The sequence below is a fragment of the Misgurnus anguillicaudatus genome, chromosome 25 (assembly GCF_027580225.2).
Source record: "Misgurnus anguillicaudatus chromosome 25, ASM2758022v2, whole genome shotgun sequence".
NCBI classification, from domain to species: Eukaryota; Metazoa; Chordata; class Actinopteri; order Cypriniformes; family Cobitidae; genus Misgurnus; species Misgurnus anguillicaudatus.
In genome coordinates, this window is record NC_073361.2 from 14208380 (window position 1) to 14235897 (window position 27518).

Below are 27518 nucleotides of genomic sequence, written 5' to 3' on the forward strand. Positions count from 1 at the left end.
CAATTAGTAATTTAATGAGAGACACAGAACAAGCAACTGTAGTGGCCCAAAGACAACTTTTATAACAATGCATTGTTACCACATCAAACAACCTGTGTAGACACTCTTTATTTACATATTGCAGGCGATAAGCATTGCTAATTTTAGATGCTGCATACATCAATTTCTGTCTGTCTGCCTGTATCTGTCTTTTTGTAAGTCAGCCAGTCTGCCTGTATCTGTCTGTCTGTTTTTATTTGTCGGTCTGTCTGTCTGTATGTCAGTCTGTCTGTATCTGTCTGTCTGTATTGATTTGTCGGTCTGCCTGTATCTGTCCATCTGTCTACCTGCCTTTACCCGTCTGTCTGTCTGCCTGTATCTGTCTGTCCATATTTATTTGTTGGTCTGCCTGTATCTGTCTGCCTGTATTTATTTGTCTGTCTGTCAGTCAGTCAGTCAGTCAGTCAGTCAGTCTGCCTGTATCTGTCTGTCTGTATTTATTTGTCAGTCAGTCTGTCTGTCCGTCAGCCAGTCTGCCTGTATCTGTCTGTCTGTATTTATTTGTCGGTCTGTCTGTCTGTCAGTTTGCCTGTATCTGTCTGTCTGTATTGATTTGTCGGTCTGCCTGTATCTGTCCATCTGTCTACCTGCCTTTACCCGTCTGTCTGCCTGTATCTGTCTGTCCATATTTATTTGTTGGTCTGCCTGTATCTGTCTGCCTGTATTTATTTGTCTGTCTGTCTGTCTGTCTGTCTGTCAGTCAGTCAGTCAGTCAGTCTGCCTATATCTGTCTGTCTGTATTTATTTGTCAGTCTGTCTGTCTGTCTGTCAGTCAGTCAGTCAGTCAGTCTGCCTGTATCTGTCTTTTTGTAAGTCAGCCAGTCTGCCTGTATCTGTCTGTCTGTATTTATTTGTCGGTCTGTCTGTCTGTCAGTCAGTCAGTCAGTCAGTCAGTCAGTCAGTCAGTCAGTCTGCCTGTATCTGTCTTTTTGTAAGTCAACCAGTCTGCCTGTATCTGTCTGTCTGTATTTATTTGTCGGTCTGTCTGTCGGTCTGTCTGTCTGTCAGTCAGTCAGTCAGTCTGCCTGTATCTGTCTGTCTGTATTTTTTTGTCAGTCTGTCTGTCTGTCAGTCAGTCAGTCTGCCTTTATCTGTCTTTTTGTAAGTCAGCCAGTCTGCCTGTATCTGTCTGTATTGATTTGTCGGTCTGCCTGTATCTGTCCATCTGTCTACCTGCCTTTACCCGTCTGTCTGCCTGTATCTGTCTGTCCATATTTATTTGTTGGTCTGCCTGTATCTGTCTGTCCATATTTATTTGTTGGTCTGCCTGTATCTTTCTGCCTGTATTTATTTGTCTGTCTGTCTGTCTGTCTGTCTGTCTGTCAGTCAGTCAGTCAGTCAGTCTGCCTATATCTGTCTGTCTGTATTTATTTGTCAGTCTGTCTGTCTGTCTGTCAGTCAGTCAGTCAGTCAGTCAGTCAGTCTGCCTGTATCTGTCTTTTTGTAAGTCAGCCAGTCTGCCTGTATCTGTCTGTCTGTATTTATTTGTCGGTCTGTCTGTCTGTCTGTCTGTCTGTCAGTCAGTCAGTCAGTCAGTCAGTCAGTCAGTCTGCCTGTATCTGTCTGTCTGTATTTATTTGTCGGTCTGTCTGTCGGTCTGTCTGTCTGTCAGTCAGTCAGTCAGTCTGCCTGTATCTGTCTTTTTGTAAGTCAACCAGTCTGCGTGTATCTGTCTGTCTGTATTTATTTGTCGGTCTGTCTGTCGGTCTGTCTGTCTGTCAGTCAGTCAGTCAGTCTGCCTGTATCTGTCTGTCTGTATTTTTTTGTCAGTCTGTCTGTCTGTCAGTCAGTCAGTCTGCCTTTATCTGTCTTTTTGTAAGTCAGCCAGTCTGCCTGTATCTGTCTGTATTGATTTGTCGATCTGCCTGTATCCGTCCATCTGTCTACCTGCCTTTACCCGTCTGTCTGCCTGTATCTGTCTGTCAGTATTTATTTGTCTGTGTGTGTGTGTGTGTGTGTGTGTGTGTGTGTGTGTCAGTCATTCAGTCTGCCTGATCTGTCTGTCTGTATTTATTTGTCTCTCTGTCTGTCAGTCAGTCAGTCAGTCAGTCTGCCTGTGTCTGTCTGTCTGTCAGTCAGTCAGTCAGTCTGCCTGTATCTGTTTGTCTGATAGTCAGTCAGTCTGCTTGTATCTGTCTGTCTGTATTTATTTGTCAGTCTGTCTGTATCTTTCTGTCTGTCTGTCTGTCTGTCTGTCTGTCTGTCTGTCTGTCTGACTGTCTGTCTGTCTGTATCTGTCAGTCTGCCTGTATCTGTGTGTCTGTGTTTATTTGTCAGTCTGCCTTTATCTTTCTTTCTGTCTGTCTGTCTGTCTGTCTGCATCTGTCTGTCTGTAATTATTTGTAGGTCTGTCTGTATCTGTCTGTCTGTCTACCTGCCGTTATCTGTCTGTCTGTCTGTCTGTCTGTTTGCCTGTATTTATTGGATGATATGTCTGTCTGTTAGTCAGTCAGTCAGTCAGTCAGTCTGCCTGTATCTGTCTGTCTGTATTTATTTGTCGGTCTGTCTGTTTGTCTGTCTGTCTGTCTGTAAGTCTGCCTGTATCTGTCTGTCTGTATCTGTCTGTCTGTATTTATTTGTCAGTCTACCTGTATCTGTCTGTCTACCTGCCTTTATCTGTCTGTCTGGCTGTCTGTATTTATTTGTTGGTCTGTCTGTATCTGTCTGTCTGTCTGTATTTATTTATTTTTCAGTCTGTCTGTATTTATCTGTCTGTCTGTGTGCCTGTATATGGCTGTCCATATTTATTTGTTGTTCTGCCTGTATCTGTCTGTCTACCTGCCTTTGTCTGTATTTATTTGTTGGTCTGCCTGTATCGGTCTGTCTGTATGTATGTCTGTATTTATTTGTCTGTCTGTCAGTCTGCCTGTATCTGTCTGTCTGTATTTATTTGTCTGTCTGTCTGTCTGTCTGTCTGTCTGTCTGTCTGTCTGTCTGCCTGTATCTGTGTGTCTGCGTTTATTTGTCAGTCTGCCTGTATCTATCTGCCTGCCTGTATCTGTCTTTCTGTGTTTATTTGTCAGTCTGCCTGTACCTGCCTGTGTCTATTTGTGGGTCTGTCTGTCTGTATTAAAATGCCACATACCCCACCCTTATTCACTATTTAGAAAATTCCTAAAAGCACATTTATCCCAGCGAATCCACATGAATGATTTGTGTAACTTTCGTGATAATACGCTCTTTAATATGCACTACATATTACCAGCTAGTTTACCTCCTTGTTTATTTGCTATCAATGAGGATGGAGCGAAGCGAGAAGCCCTTGTTATGAGCATGAGTGAATGTGTTCAATAAAGGGCTGAACCCTGCGTTGCGATTGGCTGATCAGTGGGATGCTCAGGTGCTAGAGAGAGGATGCAGTTAGCCGCTGCATGTCATCGTGTGTATGGAGGAGAGAGATACAAGGAGAGGGGATTCATTCATTTATCCTCAAGAACGAAACTTAAAAGCACACTGTTGTAAACAGACGCAAATCCCATAAATCAGTTCGCACCGGTCGGCGCCCTGTAAGTCAAAGCGCGTGACTATGCGCGTTTGCTTGCATGGGAAAATCAGAATCTGCGATCAATGGAAGTTTACCGAGCCAACACGCGCGCGCTCTCGTTCCCAGTGACCGTGATAGAGGCGCGCGTTGATAGCCTGCGGACACCCGGCGGATGTTGATCTCGCGTAAGTTTTTTTCTTTTCTTTCAGATGTTTGTGAATCGTATTGCGCGAGCTACTTAAATCATTTGTGAAGGTGCAAAAGTTTGTGTTTACAATTGTCCAGATGGCGCGTGATATGCGTGTGTCAGGTGCATGAAATCCACTTATTTCTACGTATTATGCACGCAAAGTGTGACACATTTCTCCTGATCAGACTGTTGCTGCGTTCATTCATGCTTTTGCACCATGCTCTATTTTGCACTACCAGTTTGAAGCCAAGCTGATGCACCTGTGTTTATATAGGATGCATTTGATGAATGTAACATCTGTGAGTTTATTTCCCTCACAAATGCTGCATTTCTAAATGCTGATGGTTGCATTAGGGCTCGCTAAAAGCAATGAATCATCCTCAATGCATGCATTGAGCCAACCTGCACGCACAGCTGGACTGATTCATTTATCCTCATAAAAATGTATAATGACCGAGTGACTGTTTGGCTGCATTGTTTTGGTGTATGCAACACATTTAAGCAGGGTCACAAGAGCTTTTTGGCTTATTAGTGGTGTTTGTGGGATTTGGGAGCAGGGGGAGTTTAGAGTTGTGACTTACTTTATTGTGGCATTGCATTATTTAATGGCTTTCATAGCTGGTTAACTGATGTTTTTGTGCATTTTCATTTCATCAATATGTGTGTTCTGTGGGGTTCAAACTCATAACCTTTTGCGCCTCTAATGCAATTGAGCAACATTATTTCCTGCGTATTGGAGCTGTGCAGCTTTTTGCTCCTTATATCTGTGGTCTATTTCTTATTATATAATAATAAATTATTGAATTTATTTATTTCGCAAGTAGCCTTGCAATAACTCAAGCTGTCAATCACACAAAATGAATTCCTTCAGGGAATTATAAGTACCGGTGTTGACTGCACATTGTTCCCACATGTTTGATTGATGTGTTATGCTATATTGTATATTACACAGCAATGTTGAAACCTTACGTTGTACGGCTTTTAGTGTGGTTTGGATAGATAGCATGGCATGCATATGGCACACAGACATGTATTCAATTGATGTGGACGATGTAATTTTTAGGTTCTGCCCCAAATGGCTCATTTGTGGTCTTGAAGTGGCCGCTGCGCACTCATTCCTGTGAAGTTCATGAGACTGTAGGGTGTCCCACTTGTTATTTTAGGTTTTAGAAGGGTGCTCGGGGTGTATTTACAAAGTTTACGATTTACGATGTGAATCTGCTTTGAGGATGTTTGTGCAGAATAATTACAATGTGATGCTTTTCACATTATAGATGGTATGGTGGCCATGCTGGGTTTACTGGGAAGTTGCAAACATCTAAAGTGTTTACAGAGGGGCTTTGGGGTCCATAAGTTGTTTGACCAACCAATGGTAGACCGGATAAGCAGTTGGTAAACCTATTATTTTGACTATTCCATTTGGTGACATTATTGGCGTAGTATTGTGGCTTCTGTATGAAGTGGCAGCAGGATTTCTCCAATACAACTCTTTAGTGTAGTGGAAAATTGCCTTCGGGATATTATGAGCAGCTTTGAATAATGATACTTGAATGAAACAGCGCTGCATGTTGAGCTGGAGGCCAGTCTGACGGATTGAGGTAGTTACGTTTGAGTCTGAAAGAGAAGGAGTCCCTCTCCAGTCCCATTATTCAGCACAGACAAATGGCCCAAATGACACAGAAAGAAAAGCAATTACTCCACACCGAATATTCCTTATCCGACATTGCTGGGGTAATTTATACCCGTTTGCATTTAAATCAGTGTAGGTGAGCAAAACCATCTATTTTTGTTTGTAGCTGTATGGTAATTTAGATCAACATGCTTGCAAGTAAAGCCCTTCATGTTATTATAATTTACTCTGATTTACAGTAGGCTAAACATTGAACTGCGGGGTTTGCTCAGGGAGTTTTTCCAGGCCGTTTAGCTTTAAGTATTGGGTGTGCAACTCATCCCACATTGATTTAAGTACTGTAAATGCTTCCTTAATTTTTTTGGCCTGTTAAAGAGAAGCGTGCTGTTACTGCTTTTAAGTATTACTTTTTAAAACCCAATAGATTTACATAAAAAAACGGACTGTAGCCTCTTTCACTAGCTCAATTAATAGAGCATTGTGTTAGCTGCAGGTTTGGTCCCTGTAAATGTAAATCTAGAGACCATAATATCATCAAAATTATGACTTATTATTACACGGCTTGTTGGAATGCTTGATTCTGATTGGCCAAGCGCTACATTTGCCGGTTTGTTAAAGGAACAGTATGTAAGAAATGTATATCAATTAATCATAAAATGGCCCTGATATGTCACTAGACATTAAGAAATCATTTTCATTTCAAATACTTAAATCACTGACAACAGTGGTCCGGCCAGGATTTGTCATTTAAAAAGTTGAGTTGCAGCCCTCAACTGATGTTTATGTTGTCATGTTGTGTATTGACCACCAGTTGTGTGATTGCAGTACCAGTTTTGACCACAAGTTTTGTGATTGCAATATCAGTTTGGCCACAATCCTAAATACTGTTCCTTTAAAGGTCTGATAACCGTTAATAAACTAATAACACACACTAGCCAGGCTAACACCAGAGAATGAGATGTGGTCTGGGAACCACATGCTCATTTTATCATTTTTGAGGCGTGGTTTACGAATGCCCAGAGCCGTTTATTGGGCGCTACGAATGTTTATCTAATGCGTCTGTATGTAGCTCATAGCCAGATGACGTATGTAGAGTGACATGAATTAAAGCGTCAACTACTTTCATTGCGTATGTGTGCACACAGCTAAAAGCTATGCAACTAAACCGGTAGCTGTATATTGATATTGAACAGCAACACAACTTAGTGGCACTGTGACAACCACAGTAGAGGCATAATGACAATATGATATTAATAAATACCACTTGCAGTTTATAAGTTAATTGTACTTCATCGACGACGATGAAATTGTGATTATGAAATTGTTTAACGCCAAAAGTTGCTCTTTTTTAAAATAAACTTGCGTTCAAAACTACTTCGAACACTATCTAAGGCTGCATTGAAAAGTAACTTCGCGTCTACTGCCGTGTTGTTGGATAAACAAAACTGCTTCGGTGTGTCGCATGGATGTCATCATCGTCTTGCTGTCCCCTCCCCATTCTGTGATTGCTTCCCTATTTCAGGGGAAAAATAGGTCCATGGTTTTCAGGCTAGACTTGCAGTGTGAATAAATTTGCGTGCAAGGCAGCATGGGGAAGCACAGGCTAAACAAACTCAGTAACCCACTGCAAATCATTGTAATTAGTACACTTTAATATTACGCAAAAATTAAATATAAAAATAGATTTTAATAACATATATTACAAATAATTAAACCAAATAGCGTGTTTGTGACATTTGAACGTCTTGAACGTTTTCCTTGCGGAACCCATACGGCAAAAAAATATCTTTTAAATATATGCTAAATACTAGTTAATTCATTTATTTAGTAAATTTTTAAAGTTGAAAATATATTTAATATGAACCTTTTTAAAATGTTTACAGGTTCGTAACAAACAAAGTTTTTTCTTAAAATAAAATAAAACGTGAATATATTTCCTTGGATTGAAATAGGGGGCTAAATATATTTTTTAAAATATACAAAAAATGGCCAAAAAATATATTGGTGAAAAATATATTTTTGTAAACATATTCCAAAATATATTTCAGCAAATATATTTTTTTTGTATATTTTGAAATATATTTAAAAATATATTTAAAATTTTGCCATATGGAAGGACTGCATTCAATTAAAAGGAGCTAATAAAATATTTCAAAATCAATATTTAATGTTCCTTACCTTACTTATGATGAGGTACAGTAAATTCATAGCCTTGTAATAAGCAGCCTCCGCTTCACGTCGAGTCCTGATCACACGGTTGGGGCTTATTTCTGCGATATCAACCGGCTGCCTTACTTGGCATCTTTTGCCAGGTGGTACCTACTACCTGTAGTGTGGAGCCACTTTAGCTGTTAATGCCCTATATAGCAACCATAGTGACCCACTTAATATCAGTTGGAATGTGATGTGAACAGATGGCGAATATGAAAAAATAAGGTTATGTGCCGTAGTTTTGTATGTGTAGAGACTGATTCTAGGAGGAATTATGAACATGACAGTCCTCAGGAACAAAGCACATCATGAACTTGACCCACATATCACCCACATGCCCATGTGCTACATTACTTTACAACACAGGGCTTTTGCATGCTTTATTCAGAATGGTTAAGAAATGTTTCATGGGTATGCAATATTTTTGGAGATACGCACATGTGACCTGTCAAATCAAATGTCTTAAAATAACCACCAGAGCAATATCTGTTGTAACCATGGTATAAGCAGTATAATTGACTCCGGTCCTTTGAATTATTAGAAAATAATGAACACCCGGGGTGAATAATTCAACAGCCCGTCGTCAATTATTCCTTATCCACATCATCCCAAATTCTGTCTTTTTCCACCTTCAATGCAAAAAGTACCATGGTTTTGTCATTGTTTTTGAACAAGGTAAATCCATGTGTACCCGAAGTACCACAGTAGTACCATGATATTTTTAAAAATACTTGTTTTGAGTACAATGCAAATGCTGTACAAAGAAAATAATTTGGTACAGTGACATAGCACAGCGTGTAGTACGGCTGGGTGATATTAACATCCATATCTCTGTAATTTTGTTATAGATATACGGTAAGTATTTTGTGCAATACATCATAACAGTCAAAGCCTCATGTGAGATGTAACAATCATCTTTGTTAAAACACCTTTGTTTGAAAATATACAGCTGCACAACAGGTAACCTGGTTGGAAAGTTTACATCAGACCTAAGTGCACAGCCTCTTTTAGAAAAAAAAAAACATATATTATCAGACCATAACGATGCATACTGACAGTATTGTCTCATCCCATATCCAACTGGGAAAAAAATACAGATATATTACCAAAACTCGCTATTCCGCCCAGTAGTGTGTCGTATGTTGATTATGGTTATAATGGCAGTCAGTTCACCAAAGTCTGAAAGTCTGTTTTTGTGTATCAGATAACTATATCAGATAAACTTGCCCATAAATTGCACTTAAATGAACAAATTATGGTTTATTCCTGTCTACAGTAAGTGCATGCAATGTGGACCACACCGTTTGCTGTGTACTTAAAGGTGTGGCTATGCAAGAAAACATCTCTGGATATCTCGCTCTACATCAGACACATCTGTCAAAAGCAAAAACAGGTGCATCTGTGAAAATCTTTGAATGTAGTGATGTGTGCTCTGGGCGTTTAAAACTACTTATAATAATGTCCGAAATGCTGGAAAAATACAACAGTTAGTTGGTATAGGTAGTTGATGTGTGTGTGTATTTGTGTGTGTATGAGAGATATAGATAGAGAGAGGATTGTAAACAGGTGGAGTGTAATGTGATTGGTAGAGCTTAAAGGGCACAGCTGACTGAGTCATCACCCAGCGGCTGCATTTAACGTCATGCGCTCTCTCTCACTCTCAGCATCTCTCACCCTCTTGTCTTCTGTAATACCATCTCTGCCTCGTCCCGTAATTGGCCCACCTCCTTCCACAGTTTCTCCTGCATCCTGATGTATTAGACACACACGCACGCACGCACGCACGCACACACACAGTTTCCCATTAGTACCCCAGTTTCATAACAGTTCAACAAGCAAAATAAACATTCCACACTATGTTTGGCCGTCCTATAAAAATCCTGGCTGATATAGTCTGCCGCTTGTGGTTTGTTTAAGTGACTATTTCTGTCACCCACTTTATATTTGTCGCTGCGTTTCTCCGAACTCTGTTTGCCTCCTTTTGGTCATTTCTGAAACTTTGAGAGAGAGAGAGAGAGAGAGAGAGAGAGAGAGAGAGAGAGAGAGAGAGAGAGAGAGAGAGAGAGAGAATGATAGACTTTGCACCAAAGGTTGACTTCTCTCTGGTGGCTGCAGCCGTGCTGAATGTTTAATGCAATCTTAATCCCATGTGCCCTGTACCAGGCTTATCTCGGATGGCCTTTGTTTGCTTGTTAAAGATAACCTTGTCATTTTGTTTATTGTTTAGAATTGTTTATTTTTTATGGCTTTAGGTTTGTGCATGTACTATACTGTATTTTACTGTAGGTACTAGGGCCTACTGTAAATTTTGATGTCCTTATACTCTGTCTGTGGATTAGGTTTCGGTTGCTTAGCCTTGGGCCTTGTGATAAAAATAAAACGACTGTATGTGTGTGAAAAGACAAGGCCACAAATCTTTTCAAGGTGTCTAATCTCACTGACGTGTGTATGCGGCTTTGTAAACCACTCCATTGTAAAATGTGTGTCTGGCTGTATGAGGGGTGAGAAAAGTGAGAAATATAAAGACCTTATTGCGTACACCCATAACCCCACTGCCACAATTGTAATCCGCATAAATTACTGAAATGATGTGACTGAAACTGAGCCGAATGCATTAAAGGGATTTTTCACCCCGTAATGAAAATGCTGTCATCATTTATTCACCCTCATGTTGTTAAAAACCTGCATACATTTCTTTGTTCTGCTGAAGATGAAGGAAGATATTCGTAATCAGGCAGGAAACAGAAGCACCATTGACTTTCATAGTAGGAAAAAGTACTAATATGGAAGTCAAAAAAATGGTTTAGTTACAAACATTGCTTAAAATATTTTCCTTTGTGTTCATCAAAACAAATAAATTAATACAGATCAACATGAGGTTGAGTAAATGGTGACAGAATTTAGATTTTTGGGTAAACTACTTATGAAATCATAGCATGATTAGTATTTTCCTTACAGTATTAGTTTGTGCATAAAAATATAAAGCTGGGAAGGATCATGCTATTTTTAATTGTACTTAAATAAACATTTGCCTGCCCTTAAAGGGATTCTTCACCCAAAAACGAAAATAAAGTTATTAACGACTCACCCTCATATCGTTCAAAACTTGTAAGACCTTCGTTCATCTTCAGAACACAGTTTAAGATGTTTCATATTTAGTTAGAGCTTGTTGACCCTTCATTGAAAATCTATGTATGCTATACTGTCCATGTCCAGAAAAGTAATAAAAACTTCATCAAAGTAGAAATGTGACATCAGTGGGTCAGTTAGAATGTGTTGAAGCACCGAAAATACATTTTGGCCCAAAAATAACAAAAATGAAGACTTTATTCAGCATTGTCTTCTCTTCCTTGCTTGTCATTTTAAGAATTGTTTTGTTTTTCGCTGTTGTGAAGCGCATGCGCGAGACTAAAGTCACGTGACTGTAGTGACGCAGATGACGTGTTATCCTCAGACATGTCTGCAAAGTTTTTTTTTCCAAACTTACGTGCGTCTTCCTTAGACTGTAAACGAAGCCTGGGCGCACAACCCCCCCCCTCCAAAAAAAAAACCAAACAAACAGCTGGGGCGCACCAGATAACACGTCAGCCGCATCGTACATGATCAGCGTCACTGCAGTCACATGACTTTAGTCTCGCGCATGCGCTTCACAACAAACGCGGAAGAGAAGACAATGCTAAATAAAGTCGTAATTTTTGTTATTTTTGGACGAAAATGTATTTTTGATGCTTCAGCACATTCTAACTAACCCACTGATGTCACATGGACTACTTTGATAATGTTTTTATTAACTTTCTGGACATGGACAGTATACCGTATGTCGATTTTCAATGGAGGGTCAGAAAGCTCTCGGACTAAATCTAAAACATCTTAAACTGTGTTTCGAAGATGAACTGAGGTCTTACGAGTTTGGAACGACATGAGGGTGAGACATTAATGACATTATTTCCATTTTTGGGTGAACTATCCGTTTAAAGGCGAGGTGTATGATTTTTGAAAACACTTTGAAAAAGGAAGTTGGGCTGAGTACCAAAACACACTTGTAGCCAATCAGCAGTAAGGGGCGTGCGTGTCTACTAACTGACATCGTTGTCTGGGTTTTTTATGTGTGGGGTCGGTCTATCAAAAGAAGGTCCAGATTCTATTGGTGTAGGGGCGTGTTTGTTTAGGTGATTTCAAATATCAACATTGGCTTTCAGAGATCATGCACCCCGCCTTTAAAAAGGTATTTTATACATGCATGTGTGAACTCACTATTGGAATGTAGGTATTGTGAAAGGATGTCTTAACTAATCATCTTTAATCTGTTCTTTGAAGTATTACAGTTATTTATAATGACTGTTTCTTTTGTATTCCTCAGTGACCTCCAAACCTCCCCCTGAAACTTCTCAAGAACAGCGCTTGGTGACCTTCAGCATTTTGACCTTTGACCCTTGACTCAGACACAGCAATGGGGCGTAAGCTGGATCTGTCAGGCCTGAGCAATGATGAAGCGGAGCATGTGCTCAGAGTCGTTCAGAGAGACATGAAACTTCGTAAAAAGGAGGAGGAGAGACTAGGGTAAGAGTATGTTTTTAAGTGATTGTATTTGCTCCTTTAGCTTTATTTAAACAGCACCTATTTCGTGGCTAAAAAACAAAGTTTTTTGTGTATTTGGTATAATACCGGTGGCGGCCGGTGACTTATTTTTTCGATGGCGCTCGATGTGAAGTTCATCACAACATGTATGTAGCCTGTCATGTGTGTGGTTCCTTATTTCAAAATATTTGTTCTGCGTGTCGAGTTATCCAATGTGCATCACGTGTATAGTCAAAATGCCTGCTGCAGACGCGTCTAAAGGGTTTATGATAAAAGAGACGCTCGCGTTTGCCAGATACTCACATAATCTCATGCGTAATCAGAGTTTACCGTTAAGGGAGTGTCTTGAACGTGAGCGTCTCTTTTATCACAAACGGTCTCGACACGTGTGCAGCAGGCCACTTTGACAAAACACGTGATGCACATGGTTCACATGACGCAACAAACACATATTTTGAAAACACGAGCAACACACATGACACTCCGAACACTTATTTTAAATAAGCGCTCCTCGGATGAGCAGTCACGAGCCGCCACTGTATAATACAATGTGTTTGTGTGGTTTATGGTTAAAAAACACATTATTTTCCACATAACATGCATTTATGTTGCTCCAGATATCCCTGCCTTCCTCAAACGCTCTGATTTTTAATTGAAAGAGGCGCAGGTGTGTAATCCAAGCATTAAGGACAAAGAACCTATAGTACCTTATACGTGGGAGCAGTCCTGTATGAGGTGTTTTTGGTAGGTTACAGTATGTGATTTCACATCTTTAAAGGGGACATATCATGAAAATCGGACTTTTTTAACCCTCAATCGGTCCTTGGGGTCAATATGACCCCAAACGACATTTCATTGGTTAACAAAAAAGGTTCCCTTCATCTCAGAGATGTAAAACTTTGTGACTTTTCCTAAATAATCTATCTTTACATGCACAAAAAAACTGGGCTTGATTCGGTTGTTCTAAAGGTATGTAAAATTTTTTTTTATCAATCTGTCCCTTGGGGTCAATATGACCCCAATTGAAAGTGAATGGGAAATGCAAAAAAATGTACTTTTTTTCCATTTGTCAAAAAATAAATATCAATAAATCCAGCATAAATCTGAAAATTTTGACACAGAAATGAAGGCCTGGTACTTGTGCACAAATGCAATGCAAAAAACACATGCTCACACAAACACACACAAATACACACACACACAAACACACACAGGGATGACTGCCACAAGGAGCATTTGTGTGGAATTTGGCAAATAAAATCAGTCACAAATGCAGAAAATAACACATAAAGGGGTGTGACATAATGCACACACATGTACACTCACAAACACGCACACACACACGCACACACACACACACACACACACACACACACACACATGCACACAGACACACACACACACACACATGCTCTTTCTCTCTCCTTCTCATGCACACTCTCTCTCACACACTCTCTCTCTCTCTCTCACACACACACACACACACACACATGCACACACACACACACACACACACATACACACCCACACACGCACACACAAACACATACAAACACACGCAGACAAACGCACACACGCATGACTACCACAGAGAGCATTTTTATAAAATTTGGCAAATAAAATCAGTCACAAATGTAGAAAAAGGATACAAAGGGGTGTAACCTAATGCACGCACATGTACACTCTCTCTCTCACACACACAAACACACACAAACACAGACACACTCACATGCTCTCTCCCTCTGCCTCTCACACACATTCTGGCTGATATAAACAAAAGCTGTCTCTCTCTCTCTCTCTCTCTCTCTCTCTCACACACACACACACACACACACACACACACACACGTGCGCGCACACACATGCGTGCACACACACACACACACACACACACACACACACACACACACTTACACTCAGTCAAATTTCTATGGCATTTTGTAAAAACAGACATTTCAAAATGCATCAAAAACTATTAAAAAAAAATACTATTTGACATAATATTTATTTTTTATATCCTTTCTAATGTTTATATAAACATAAATTTACAAAATGTATCACAAAAGTAATGATTTGAGCAGTTGTCCATATCCAGGAAAATGAATGGGTCTCTATGGGAATCTGCCGGTCTAAATGATTTAATTCCTACACTGTAATTCTCTTATGTTTTTTTCTAAAAACCGATGCCTGAATTCAACACCCCACACCTATATTAATATCTAAAAACAATTTAAATCAAATTTAGATAATAATTTATGTGAATTTTCATAAAAATTTGATATTTTTCATAGAGCCCGACCGATTTATCGTTTTGCCGATTTTATCGGCCGATATGAGCATGTCGCAGATATATCTGTATCGGCGTATAAGCCGCAGATATGCGCCGATATGAACGTTTGTTACAGAAAACATTAAATGCATTTGAAAGATGTAAGTACTTGTTTGTCCAGCAGAGTGCGCCATACTGGTTGCTAATGGCGACCCAGATCACTCACTGTAGTGACACCAGCCAATCCCCCACCCCCTTCACTTCAGTCAGTCAGTCTCTCACTTCAGGTGGCTGCAGTCACGCAGTGTCTTCTTAACAACATTTTTACACCTGGTATTAAGACGCGCTTTGGTCGATTGGATTATAAATGGACAAGAGAGACGCATTCCCGCTTACATTTGGTGTTTTTAATCCGTCTCTTTGTCGACTTGCGAGTTAAAACGCAAGCGGGAGAAATGACGCGAGACGGAGAAATGACACGTTTAAACTACGCGCAGCCGTGCACTTATATAGCAGTATATGAGATTACTGCTGGTTGTGTTGTTAGTTAACACGCTCATTTCAGAGCAATTGATTCAATAAGCTCGCGCAACTCTACACCCTTGCTAAATAAAAGAGGCGGAGCGAAGACGCTTTAGTTTTATAAAAGTCTAAAGTTTGCACGGAACCCTGGGTTTGTGTTATAAAAACGTTGTGCACAAGCACAACATTAAACATAGTGTACATTAGTATGTGCTCCGTCAAGCATTGTCTTCGTAACTGTGAGTGGCTAACTAATTTGTGAAGTACACAACTTACTGTAAAGCTAATATTAATCAATGACTTCATAAGTTTCTCTTTATAACGTTATTCTCGTCAAAACTGCAAATGATGCAAGTTTTATGTATTTTGTTCTCTTTGTGTTTTAAAGTTATTTATAATAAGTCAAGTTTACTGTTTAGTGCACTGGTATCCAACTAATTTTGGATAATAAAGTTTATTGTTAACTTCTTGCCTATAGTACATATCTTTGTCACATCAATATAAGTGTTGGATCACCACATTTGTGAGTGATCACCACATTTGTGAGTGATCATTGCATTGCATTGTATTTATTCATAGTATATTATGTTAAAATATATAGTGTATTCTATGTACAGTACTTTAGTATAATATACTGTAGTATATACTGAACTATAATGTACACATAAAGAATATCGGCCGATATATCGTTATCTGTCTTTTTTTACTCCCTAATATCTGTATCGGCATCGGCCCGAAAAAACGCATATCGGTCGGGCTCTAATTTTTCAGGAAAGCCAATTGTGTAGTTGAGGATTTTAGTGGTAAACAGGTACAAAACTACTTCAAATCTCTCAAAACACAGCTTTATTGTATAGATGAGAAGTAAACAAAAAAAATGATATATTATTTGTATTATTGAAAATGTATATTTTTCTTACAATTATGCTTTCAATTTTGGGGTCATATAGACCCCAAGGGCCAGAAGTGTAAACAGAAAACGAGGAGCGTTTGAGGGTTAAGTGCTATAATTGGGTCTCCAGTGTTTCTATCAACAGAGAAAATGTGATAAAGATTGACACAGTAACTTAGTTTTGATAAACCATTCTCTGCAAGCATGTGAAAAATAGGTTATTGAAATTTTACTCCCCTTGTGATGTCAGAAGGGGATAATACCGCCCCTTAATCTGCACTACCCAACCACAGCAATGCCATTTAGTGCAGCTCATTTGCATTTTAAAGGACACACCCAAAACGCCACATTTTTGCTCACATCTACAAAGTGGCAATTTTAACATGTTATAATAAGTTATCTATGGCGTATTTTGAATTAGAACTTCACATGTGTACTCTGGGGACACCAAAGATTTATTTGACATCTTAAAAAAGTCTCCTTTATAGACGGTTTCATCGGACGCACGTGATACACGTCTGGATCCGAACTTTACTTCCGGTTTCGTTTGTTTAATGGTCTGACTAGTTGCTAAACTGATCTCTTGAACAAATGCCTCGTCGAAAATAAGAAATGTTTTGGTTTCCTAGGTAATCTATGTGTTGTTTTTGTGCTTGCCATATAAATAAACTACGTTTAAAGTACTTTGTTGTTATTCATTATTAGCGGAGTTTACCGGAAGTTACGTGCAGACAGCGACAGCCGATTGTTTATGTTGTTACTGCTGAAACCGTCTCTATAGAAAGATTATGTGACTTTTACAAACATCAGGTTACCTGTAATGTTTCTATTAAAGTTTTGCAGCATTTTTCTTTTTCAAATTGCCTGATAAACCACCTCATAAAACCTTTTTGTGATATATTTTGAGATTTTGCAAACTGACATGTGTTTTTATTGTGCGTTTTTTCAATTTGCGCAATTTTAAGGGTAATGAAAATGCAACTATTTTGTAGTTGTTTGGAAGTGCTTAAAAGAAAAGTTTATGTGTTTGTGATGCTTTGTGGGTTGTTTTGCTTGTGCATTTTATGACCAGTTGTAATATGGAGTGTTAAAGGGATAGTTCCCCAAAAAATAAAAATTCTGTCATTATTTACTCACCTTCAAGTTGTTACAAACCTGTGTAAATGATTTTGTTCTGCTGAACACAAAGGAAGATATTGTGAGCAATGTTTGTTATCAAACGGTTTTCGAGCACCACTGACTTCCATAGTATTTTGTTGTCCTACTATGGAAGTCAGTGATGCTCCTGCTTACTGTTTGATTACAAATAATTAAGCAAAACAAATAAATTTTACAGGTTTGTAACAACTTAAGGGTGAGTAAATAATGACAGAGCCACAGAGCAACTGATCAGAGGCCCCATTGGCTTCCATAGTAGGATTAAAGAATGATATGGAAGTCGATGAGGCCTCTGATTGGTTTGGTTACATCAGATCAAAGTAATTTATACAGGTTTGTATCAACATGAGGGTAAGTAAATGTAATGGCAGTATTTAAATTTTTGGGTGAACTATCCCTTTAAGAAAATGTATATACAGTAGATTGAATGCACTGTACTGAAGTCACTTCTGCTAAATACATACATGCAAATGTTAACAGCATTTGTTGGATATAAAAGAGCATTTTGCTAGATTTTTCCTTTTGTGTTCCACAAGACAGAAAATTCATCAAGTTTGGATAGACATAAGGCTGAGTAAATGATAACAGAATTGTATTTGAGTGCATCTAGCCCTTAAATGTTAGAAAGAAATAGCTGTCTTTTGGCAATTCGCTCTGTATGGCTTATTGATGTTGTTTTACTGGTCAGCTGCTCTTTCCTCTCATTTTTTTTGATGCATTCAGCAACTTCTTACAATTGTAGTGCACTCCGTCGAGACTAACTAATCACAGAGCTGTCAATGTGATGTATTATATTTTCGTTCTGAAACTGTGTAACATGCTTTCCGCTGCATTTCCTGGCTAAAGCACATGGATTGTGGTTTATTCTTATGGTAAAAATACTGCTTTGCATATCCATCTGTCCTAGCACAGAGTGTTAAAAACAATGACTTTGTCAGCACTGCAGTTTGGCAGTTAGCATGCTGGGAGATTTCCCATGATGCTTTGCTGCTGTCAGGGCTTGTTGGCGTGGGATGCAGGGTTAAACGGTTAGAGTCCTGAGATGATTTTGAGTGTTGTCAGACTTTACTCACTTTGGTCATGATCTCTTGGCTTCTTTCTGATGAATCAGCTCTGTGTCATTGGCCCCTGAAGTGCCTCATTGTCAGCGACTGTAAAGATAATACATCTCCATGTCAACTATATTTACCGAGTAGGGCTGTGTGAGCTGTCTGGCATGGAAATTGTATAATTTATCATTTAAGCAGACATTTTTACTGTGCCTTTTTGGCTTTGACTAAACTGAGTAAAAGCAGACTTGTTTTGTCGTACACTGCACTACATATTACAAAAAAATGCAAAGTCATGAGCTACATTTAGTAATACCAGATTCTCTGCTAAGCAACACTTCATATGTTTTTTACGTCTTTTTCCACTTCATATTCTTAGATACAGTGGTGGGAGAGGACTTAAATTGGCCAGACTTGAATTTGTGTCACCCACATGATTGCTACTGCTTAATAGCTCTGTTTAAAACCTACACCAGAGTTTTAGCTTAGTGAGTGTTGGTTGCCATGGGTATGTTATGCAATGACTCTTGTGAATCACGTGAGTCCAAGATGGCGTCATTACCGTAAGCTAGTTATTATAGTTTACAAAGTTTAAAATATGGATTTTTTTTTACAAAATCACATTGAGGCCTTTATTAACCCCTTGGAGGCATGCGGATTACTTCTGTAAAAGATGCTTCCCTGCTAAAAAACCAATAGACACCATCAGAGAAATTCTATTGGTTTTATTGGGAATTTTATTGGTTCTAATGGAATTAGGCCCAAAACACACTACAGTGTATTTGTCTTTGTTGGTCTCTAATGGTATGTATTTCTATGTATTGGTTCTAATGGAATATGGCCCAAAACACACTACAGCCCTGCTGAAAAAAACAGCATACCAGCAAGACCAGCATATGTTGTGTTTTGGTGCTGGTTTGCTAGTGAACACCAGCTAAACCAGCATCAAACCAGCACCAGCATTAGCACCAGCTAAACCAGCACCAAACCAGCATTAGCACCCGCTAAACCAGCATTAGCACCAGCATCCCATGCTGGTCATACGAGCATATGTTGTGTTTTGGTGCTGGTATGCTGTGACCACCAGCTAAACCAGCATAGACCAGCATAATTCCCATGCTGGTCCATGCTGGTTTGATGCTGTTTTTTTCAGCAGGGAGTGTAGTGGTTTTAATGGTAAAAACTAATGGTTCCTATTGGTATTTTAATGGAAACCATTAGAATTTTCTGTAATGATTTTATTGTTTTTTCAGCAGGGTTTAAAGATTTAAAGGGGACATATCACAAAAATCAGACTTTTTCCATGTTTAACACTCTGGGGTCGAGTGCAGCGCGGGCACCGCAAACTCTTTATTTTTCAATCTCCGCAAAGAGACTTAAATTACTCTGCTGATTTTTGACATACAGATATGATTTATACACCATTTAAAATGTTAAAGTGTCTATTTTTTATGTCCACTTCCAATAAAAACAGAATGTTGTGCTTTTCGCAAAATTAAGAAAATAAACATGATGCGCGTTTTGTTCTCTCTCCCTCAGTGAAGTCCTTTCAGAAACGCGTCCGAAAAATTAACTGTAACTTAACAAATACTTGTCATAGAAACAAAAGATAAATGTCTACATAATGCTTGGAATGTCTGCTTTTAATTTTTTTTTTATTGTTTATTGTTTATTGACTTTATCAGCATCGTTACAGGTACCCAAAGACGTTTGTCATAAGGGAACACTGAATTATTTTGCTGTTACAATGAAATGTCAAAGCATATTTACTAAAGTTAAAATACAAGATTAAAAGAAAAGGAAGAATAAAATACTTAATAAAGGTATACAAAGTCCATTTAAAATCCATAATCATTTTACAGTCTACACATATATGGAATAGGTGATCTCCTGAATTGTTCCTTTTGGCATCTGGGGGTTGTCAGTTTAGAAGAGTTCCTCATCTGGCGTCCAGTCAGCTGCTCCCTGAGTGGTGGTAGCCAATCTCTAAAGCTAGACTTATATAGCTTCCTAGCAAAATCAAGGCACAATTGGTCTCGTCTCTCTGCTAGTGTACACACTCCAAGAAAGGAGAGGGCATCAGAATATCCTTCGTACCTTCGTCACAGTATGATTTTACAAACTCGTTTCTGCACTCTTTCCAACCTTTTAATTTGATCAGTGGTCAAGGAATTATGCCAAACTGGGACTGCATACTTTAACACTGGACGTACGTACCCAGTATAGATGGTAACCAGTTCTTGATCATGAACTCCAAATTTCTTTAGCTGGCGAAAAGCAAAAAGCTTTCTATTAGCTGAGGACAACATGTGGTCCACTTGACCGTCCCATTTTAAGTCATTCTGAATGGTTACTCATTACAAATGATGTAAGTGAGATCGAAAACAGATATTGTCATTTGGTGTAAACTGTATGAGAAGGAGGAGAGGTACCGTCTTTCTCCTGTTACCTGTTTATCTGTAATGAAATGAGATCGCCACATTTCCGCGCCATTGAAGTGAACGAGCAGAGACATCCATATGCATAACTCGTGCCTCCTGCAGTCAATGGATACGCAATGCACAATCCAGTCTCTCCACAATCCAGTCTCTCCACTCCTTGTTGTTTTATCCGAGTGCACCAAACATGACATCTAAATCCTTATTTACTTGCGTATGTGTGTCAGTATCTCCAGACGCGAGTGTTTTCTTTGTTCTTCCGTCAAACATTTAACGCGAGGGGAACGCACATACACAAACACACGAGTCAGGAAACTCAACGCGGTTTTTGGTATTCGTATAAAATACGCGATTGCAAACTGTACAATCCTTATTTAGTTGCGTCTGAGCATATATCTCCGCACAGCAAGTTTATTAAACACAGGATCACTCTCATGTGCTCACGTTCACTGCATTCATGATCAACATGTGAGGTAATGGCGGCGGCTGTAAACAAACATTGATAAGTTTATCACGCTTGTCCCTTGTTGTGTTTCTACTATAATGATTACAAAAACACAAATAAGAGTCCAGACAACGATAGGCAGTTGTTATTTTGAGCTTTTTACTGCACAAAAGTAAACCTCTCGCTGGCCAACCAAACACTAAACCTGTGTTTATTTTACGATGGCCAAACAGTACCTTTACCATGATTAGGCTACTATGGTTTTTAAAAGAAAACGTATACTTGTGAAATTAATAGAAAATATTTCTATATATATATTTATATGTTTGTGTGTGTATTTACATTATATTGAAAAGTAAACCTTATCATGGTTTTACTACAGAGAAAGTTACATTCCTGATGAACATTCCTACAATGCTCATTATGTGGCTCATTATGCAACTCTTTTGTTTCTCAGCTGTCAATCACTGATTATTCAGGAGCTTTCCCGCCTCTACGGATATGGCCTTTCCCAAGCAAAAGTGTCTTAGAAATTGTAAATCAATATATTGGTTTATGTGAATGAGTAGGCCGAGTGATTTTCACATCATTTTGAAGAAAAAACTCTAGACTACTAGATCCTGTTTTGGAAAGTCTTGGGAAAACATGTTTAGAATGAGTTTTGTGGACTTATATCAGTGACTTAAAAATTTTTGCTTTTTCAAAAACCACACATAAACATTTTTCTCTCAAAAATACAAACATGTACATACATGTTGATTATATAATATTGTAGCCCAGTTTGTGCTGAACACAGTGTTATGAGACTTTTGCCATTAATATGTTTTTAAGCAACTGAAAAATGCACAAATGTCAGTGCATGTCAAACTTCCCCAGGGCCCTAAAAACCCCTTAGACCACTTAAGTGCTATAATTGGGGGTTAAGTGCTATAATTGGGTCCCCAGTGCTTCTATCAACCTAGAAAATGTGTAAAAGATCAACCCAGTAACTTGGTTTTGATAAACCATTTGCAAGCATATAATTTTTTTTAAAAACCTGGTTCCCCCTGTGACCGCCCCTTAATCTGCACTGTCCAACCACGGCACTGCCATTTAGTGCAGAGATCAGCTCATTTGCATTTTAAAGGACACCCCCAAAAACGGCACATTTTTTATCAAACCTACAAATGGGTGATTTTAACATGTTATAATAAATTATCTATATAAAACTTCACATGTGTACTCTGGGGACACCAAAGACTTATTTGACATCTTAACTCTTTCCCTGCCAGTGTTTTTAAAAAAGTTGCCAGCCAGCGCCAGCATTTTTCATGATTTTAATGCCTTCCCGAAAATGTTCTTCTTTAAATTTATAAACATACAATATATCAAATAAAATAACACACCCTCTGCTTTCAAACAAAAAATCCTACCTTCATTAGTTCTCTTTTTATCACCTCTCAAATATGTGTAGGTTTCCTAAAAAACACCCAATTTTGAGCAAAAAGCTGAGATAATTAAATTTTTGCGAAGGACTTTTGATAGAGATCAGATGCAGAGCGATCTTTAAAACATACACAGAGTTCTTTCTCTTTCATGTGAGGCGCTACTTTCGGGTTGTAAAAATTGCCTGGTGGATAATGGCGGTATTGCGGAAAGCCGGAAATTCTTGTATTTGGCAGGGAAGCTATTTCTCTTAATTAACGAAACAACTCGTCAATGGCGGGGAAAGAGTTTAAAAAGTCTTGTGAAATGTCTTTAAGGAATAGTTCACTCAAATTCACCCTCATGCCATCCCAGATATGTATGGTTTCCTTTCTTTACCTAAACACAAATGAATAATTAGATGTTAAAATGTTATCTTCTTATATGGGCCATTCAGGTCTAAAATACACTTTAAAGAGCACCTATTTCATTGCTAAAAAGCAAGGTTATTTTGTGTATTTGGTATAATACATTATGTTCGGTGGTTTATTGTTAAAAACACATTATTTTCCACATACCGTACATTTGTGTAGCTCCAGATTTCACTCTCTTCCTGAAACACACGGATTTGGAAAGCGCTGTGTCCCCGATTGGCCAGCTAATCTGTATGTTGCGATTGGCCTGAATACCTCTGACATCAGACGGAAATGTGACGCTCCTTACCATGTTTGAAAGATTCGCTCACATTGCAATGCTAACAGGAGTTAACTTACAGACTGTGAGTCCAAGTGGGAGGAATTATGATAATGCCGGTCTTGTCAACAGTAAACTGTTACCTACAATCTGTATGTTTGTTGTAGTCTAACAAAAGAGAATTATGTTGTAGACGATAACTTGCGTCATCATTTACTTTGAGGTTTGTAGCTTTTCCATATCGTTAACATGTATTAATACACACTTACACACCAAAGGAAATTTAAAATCATGAATCAGACCACATGTGCTCTTTAAAATATACTTAAAGTTTAAAAATATGTAAATCTCATATTCAGCTGAGAGCTCTCTTCAGTATGAATGTCTTTGAGAGGTCACAACATCTCCTACATCACTGAATAGGCAATCAGGCACATGGCAGAGTTAAAGTACAGTAACTCTCTGTTACCCAGAAATGTGTTAGACTGTTGATCAAACACCAGATGGCTCTTTTGAAAAGCATAAGGGCATACACACACGCACATACACACTTTGCTGAGTGGACTGAAGCCATTGTGTATACCAACAGTGGTGCTCATTAAAGTGAGAAAGGGGTTCAGATGCCTGTTTAGACGTGTCAAAACAATACACAGAGGAGAAGATACTGTAGACCATAAAACTCTTGCTCTGTTTCAAAACCTATGCAGTTGGTCCCTACATGGACAACATTCTATGAAGGCAATCCCAGAATGCTTTGCAATGCGCTCAATAAAAAATGAGATGAGAGCAATGACAATTTAAAATAATGTTAATAGTGTTAGCAACAAGCTAACGTCAAAGTATTAAATCAAATGTGAGTCTGCATGTTTTACAAAAGTTTTGAGGTTTCATGATGGTTTGGGTGCTACCTTAGAGGGCAGGTGCCAATGTGTGCGGTTAATTCAGTTTAGGACCACACCCGATGGAAACAGCTATGTGTCTATTTTCTCATGTTCCACATTTGTACATCAATAATTTCTGACATGTCGTTCCTCTCAGCACCTCCTCTCTTTACATTGGCACCAGAGTTCAGACTTCAGTTGCAGCCTCGAGCATCTATGTCTAAGTTTCTGCCCCTCTAGCAGTAAAATTAAAGCCAGTATTGGCCCGAATCTTGTCGCCCTGGCTTCAGTTCTGCTGTATCATATCATATATTTTGGATTTGTTTGTTGCAAAAGCCCAGCTCAGCAGGGAAAGAAACATGTCCAGTTAAAACGTCTGGGCGTAGAGCATTGGCTCTGTTTGCTGGACAGGCTTCAGTGGCCCAGACAAAATCCAAACATTAGTCAAAAAGCTGATTGTTGTTACATTGGATACCAGTTCTTATGAGTTTATCAATAACTACAGTTCAGTTCAATTCAATTTAAATGTATTTCTATTGCACTTTTTATAGCTTTTTATTCTGCATTGTAGCAAAGCAGCTTTACATAAATACAGAAGAATAGAAGCAAATATACCGTACAGTATATATATAAAAAACTACAACTGCAAAATTAAAAACACAATGTTTACTCAATAAAACAGTGTGGGAATTTTCTGTATGTAACCAGTGTTGTGGGTAACGCATTACAAGTAACTCTATGCGTGCGCGCCTGAGCAGCAACAGTTTGAGTCAGAAACGGAGATGACATGCCAGAGATTGACATTTTTCCAAAAGAAATATGCAATTTCTGAATGAACAACTTCTCAGTCATAAAAAACACACGCAAGGCCTGAAAGAGATCAAACGTCAGCCAAGTAAGAAAAAGTAACGCATAAGTAACTTAAAAGTAATGTAAGCATTACTTTCCATAAAAATTAACTAAGTAACGCAATTAGTTACCATTTGGGGGAGAAACTTAATATTGTAATGCATTACTTTTAAAAGTTACTTTCCCCAACACTGTCTGTCTGTAACAATATGCTTTTGCATTTGTGACGATAAACTTGTGAATATACAGTACCTCCTTAAATATTTATAAGAATATTACAAAGCATTAAAGTGAAAAAGTTTACGACTATTAACGGATGTACACCAAATGTGCACAAAGTGTCTTTTATAGTCATGTGAAGGTTCTACGCAGTAGCTATGCCATAGGCTATGCATAGCCTGACGCGCACCTCGCCAAAATTTTAACAACGCGATCTGCAATTGCTGTGATTGGTTTACTAGAACCCCTCCTGTGCAGGTAAAAAAAAATCTGCATCACATTTCTTCATAGGCATTTCTGTTTGCGACGGTAAAAACAAAGATGGGCCAAGTTAAGGAGTGATTAAACTTAAACCGCAACAAACGTCGCTCTCTGTTTACCTCCATCACTGCTGGTCGTCTCAAATCGTACCCAATAAGCTGCTGCTTCTTCGTTTGTGGGTTGGCCAAGCTGCTTCTTCTTTGGCTGGTACTGTGGGTTACATGCGTGAATACTGCCTACTAGTGGTCTGCATGTGTAACTCATAGCCGCTATGCTGTAGGACTTACGCACAACTATAATGAGCTCTTAACTCTTTCCCCACCAGCATTTTTAAAAAAGTTCCCAGCCAACGCAAATTTTTTTTTACGATTTTTTAACGAAGTTTATGCCTTCCAGAAAATGTTCTACTTTAAAGGGATAGTTCGGCATAGAGAGTATTAGCGTAGTGTATGCACTTGTCTTAGAGACGTATGACAAATTCGGAGGGCGGGGGCACAGAGCAGCAGCAGAGTAACCTCCGTACGCTGTGTAAAGCTCTGATCTTGAGTGCGGACGCGACTGGGATGGCGGCATTACCGGTTGCGAGTTATTTTGGTTTATAAAGTTTACCCTCAGAAGGCCTTTGTTTGTCATTGTGGAGCCGTTTGGATTTATTTTTTGGATGGATGCACATTTTTGGGACTTGAAGGTCGTGGACCCCATAACTTCACATTTGATTAACTGAAAGATCTAAAACATTTTCTAAAATAACTGAAAATGTCATCCTCTGAAAAATGATGGACATATACATCTCGGACGGCTTCGGGGTGAGTAAATCATGGGTTTAATATCATTTTTGGCCGAACTATCCCTTTAAATATATAAACATACAATATATCAAATGTAAAAACAGACCCTCTGCTTTCAAACATAACAAATAAAAAAAGTTTCATCCTACATTCATCCTCTCAAAAATACCAATTGCCATTTTTGTGGGGGACTTTTGATGGAGATCGGGTTCGGAGTGATTATCGAAACATACACAGAGTTTAAACTGTTTGCCCTAAGGGGTTGCTTACGGGTTTTATAAGTTGGGTAAGAGCGCCACCTGGTGGATAATTGCGGAAATACGGATTGCCGTGAAAGGTTGTCATTGGCAGGGAAGCGTTTTCAGGAAAGAGTGAACTCGCCAATGACAAGGAAAGAGTAATAATGAACTGACAGACTGAAAAAAAACCCTGAACTCATGTCATTCTTCTGTGGAAATGACTGGCAAAATGTTTAAACCCGATTCCTTACACAATTTAGCTTGGGTTGTTCCATAGTTGGACAGTCAGATGTTGGCTTAAATAGTTTGAAACTGCCACTGAATGTTCGGTAAGTTTCTTTTAGGACCTTATTTTTCCTATTGAGTTTGTGTTTGTCTAAGAGCATAGCAGAGAGATCAATGTATTTATATTCTAAATGGAACAGAAAAAATGGCAACAAAAGCTTTAAGGTTTTATGGGACACTTGCTTCTAATTAGGTTTAGATGGTTGTTTTGTTTTTTGCATTAATTAAACAAATATTGACTTTATTGTCATAGGAAACATTTATTGCATCCAAGTTTGCAAGCCTAAATGATTTTAGGAGCAGCCATTAAAGTTCCAGATTTTTTAATTAGTAAAAGGATTTATGTTTATTCATTTTGCTTGCAATCTTTTCTTTCTTTGGCAGTATTGTGATGGTATTGTTTAGTGAAAGTGTGACATGTTTTGTCAAGTATGGCAACCCGTACGCAAAATGTGACCTCTTCATTTAACCTATCTCAGTGAGTAGTAAACACTGCACACCTGTAGCAGTGGGCAGCTATTACTGCAGCATTCAGGGAGCAGCAGGTGTAAAGGTGCCTTTTTCAAGGGCACCACAGTCGCAACTTGCCAGCCGTGAGACTCTGTGACCTTCGGCTTAAGCCGCCTTTCCACTGTACGGGACCAATGACGGGCGATAAACCAGAAGTCATTAATTTCCTATGGAGAGTGGCCAAGGGGATGCGTGAGGTGACGACCATCCATACTTAATTTTCGGATCCATTTTGAGGGTTGGATATGTTTAAAAATTTGAACTTGTGCGACTGCACCACATGCGATACGCCAACCGAAGAGATGTATTTCAGGTTATTCCAATCAAAACACTGTACGAAATGAAAATTATTTAATCCTTTTTGTTTAACTTTATCAGTAACATTTGAATCCTTTAAAAAACAGTTAAGTAATACATTATTAATTTAATATGTATATGTTATTATTTTAATTTTGAATAAAAAGTATTGGCTGTTTATAGCTGTT

At 38.7% G+C, this 27518-nt stretch overlaps 1 protein-coding gene across 2 annotated transcripts in view; it reads left to right on the forward strand.

Annotated features, from left to right (window-relative positions):
• The first annotated feature begins 3375 nt into the window (after window positions 1-3375).
• The window catches only part of myripb (myosin VIIA and Rab interacting protein b), a 146199-nt gene continuing 122056 nt past the window's right edge, over window positions 3376-27518 (forward strand). Inside the window, exons 1-2 of one of the 2 annotated variants that reach the window (XM_073863748.1) lie at window positions 3376-3708; window positions 11915-12114. In XM_073863748.1, coding sequence (XP_073719849.1) covers window positions 12005-12114 — 110 coding nt within the window. In that variant the 5' untranslated portion in view covers window positions 3376-3708; window positions 11915-12004. The remainder of the gene's footprint in view (window positions 3709-11914; window positions 12115-27518) is intronic. The other variant, XM_073863749.1, reaches the window with a different exon arrangement.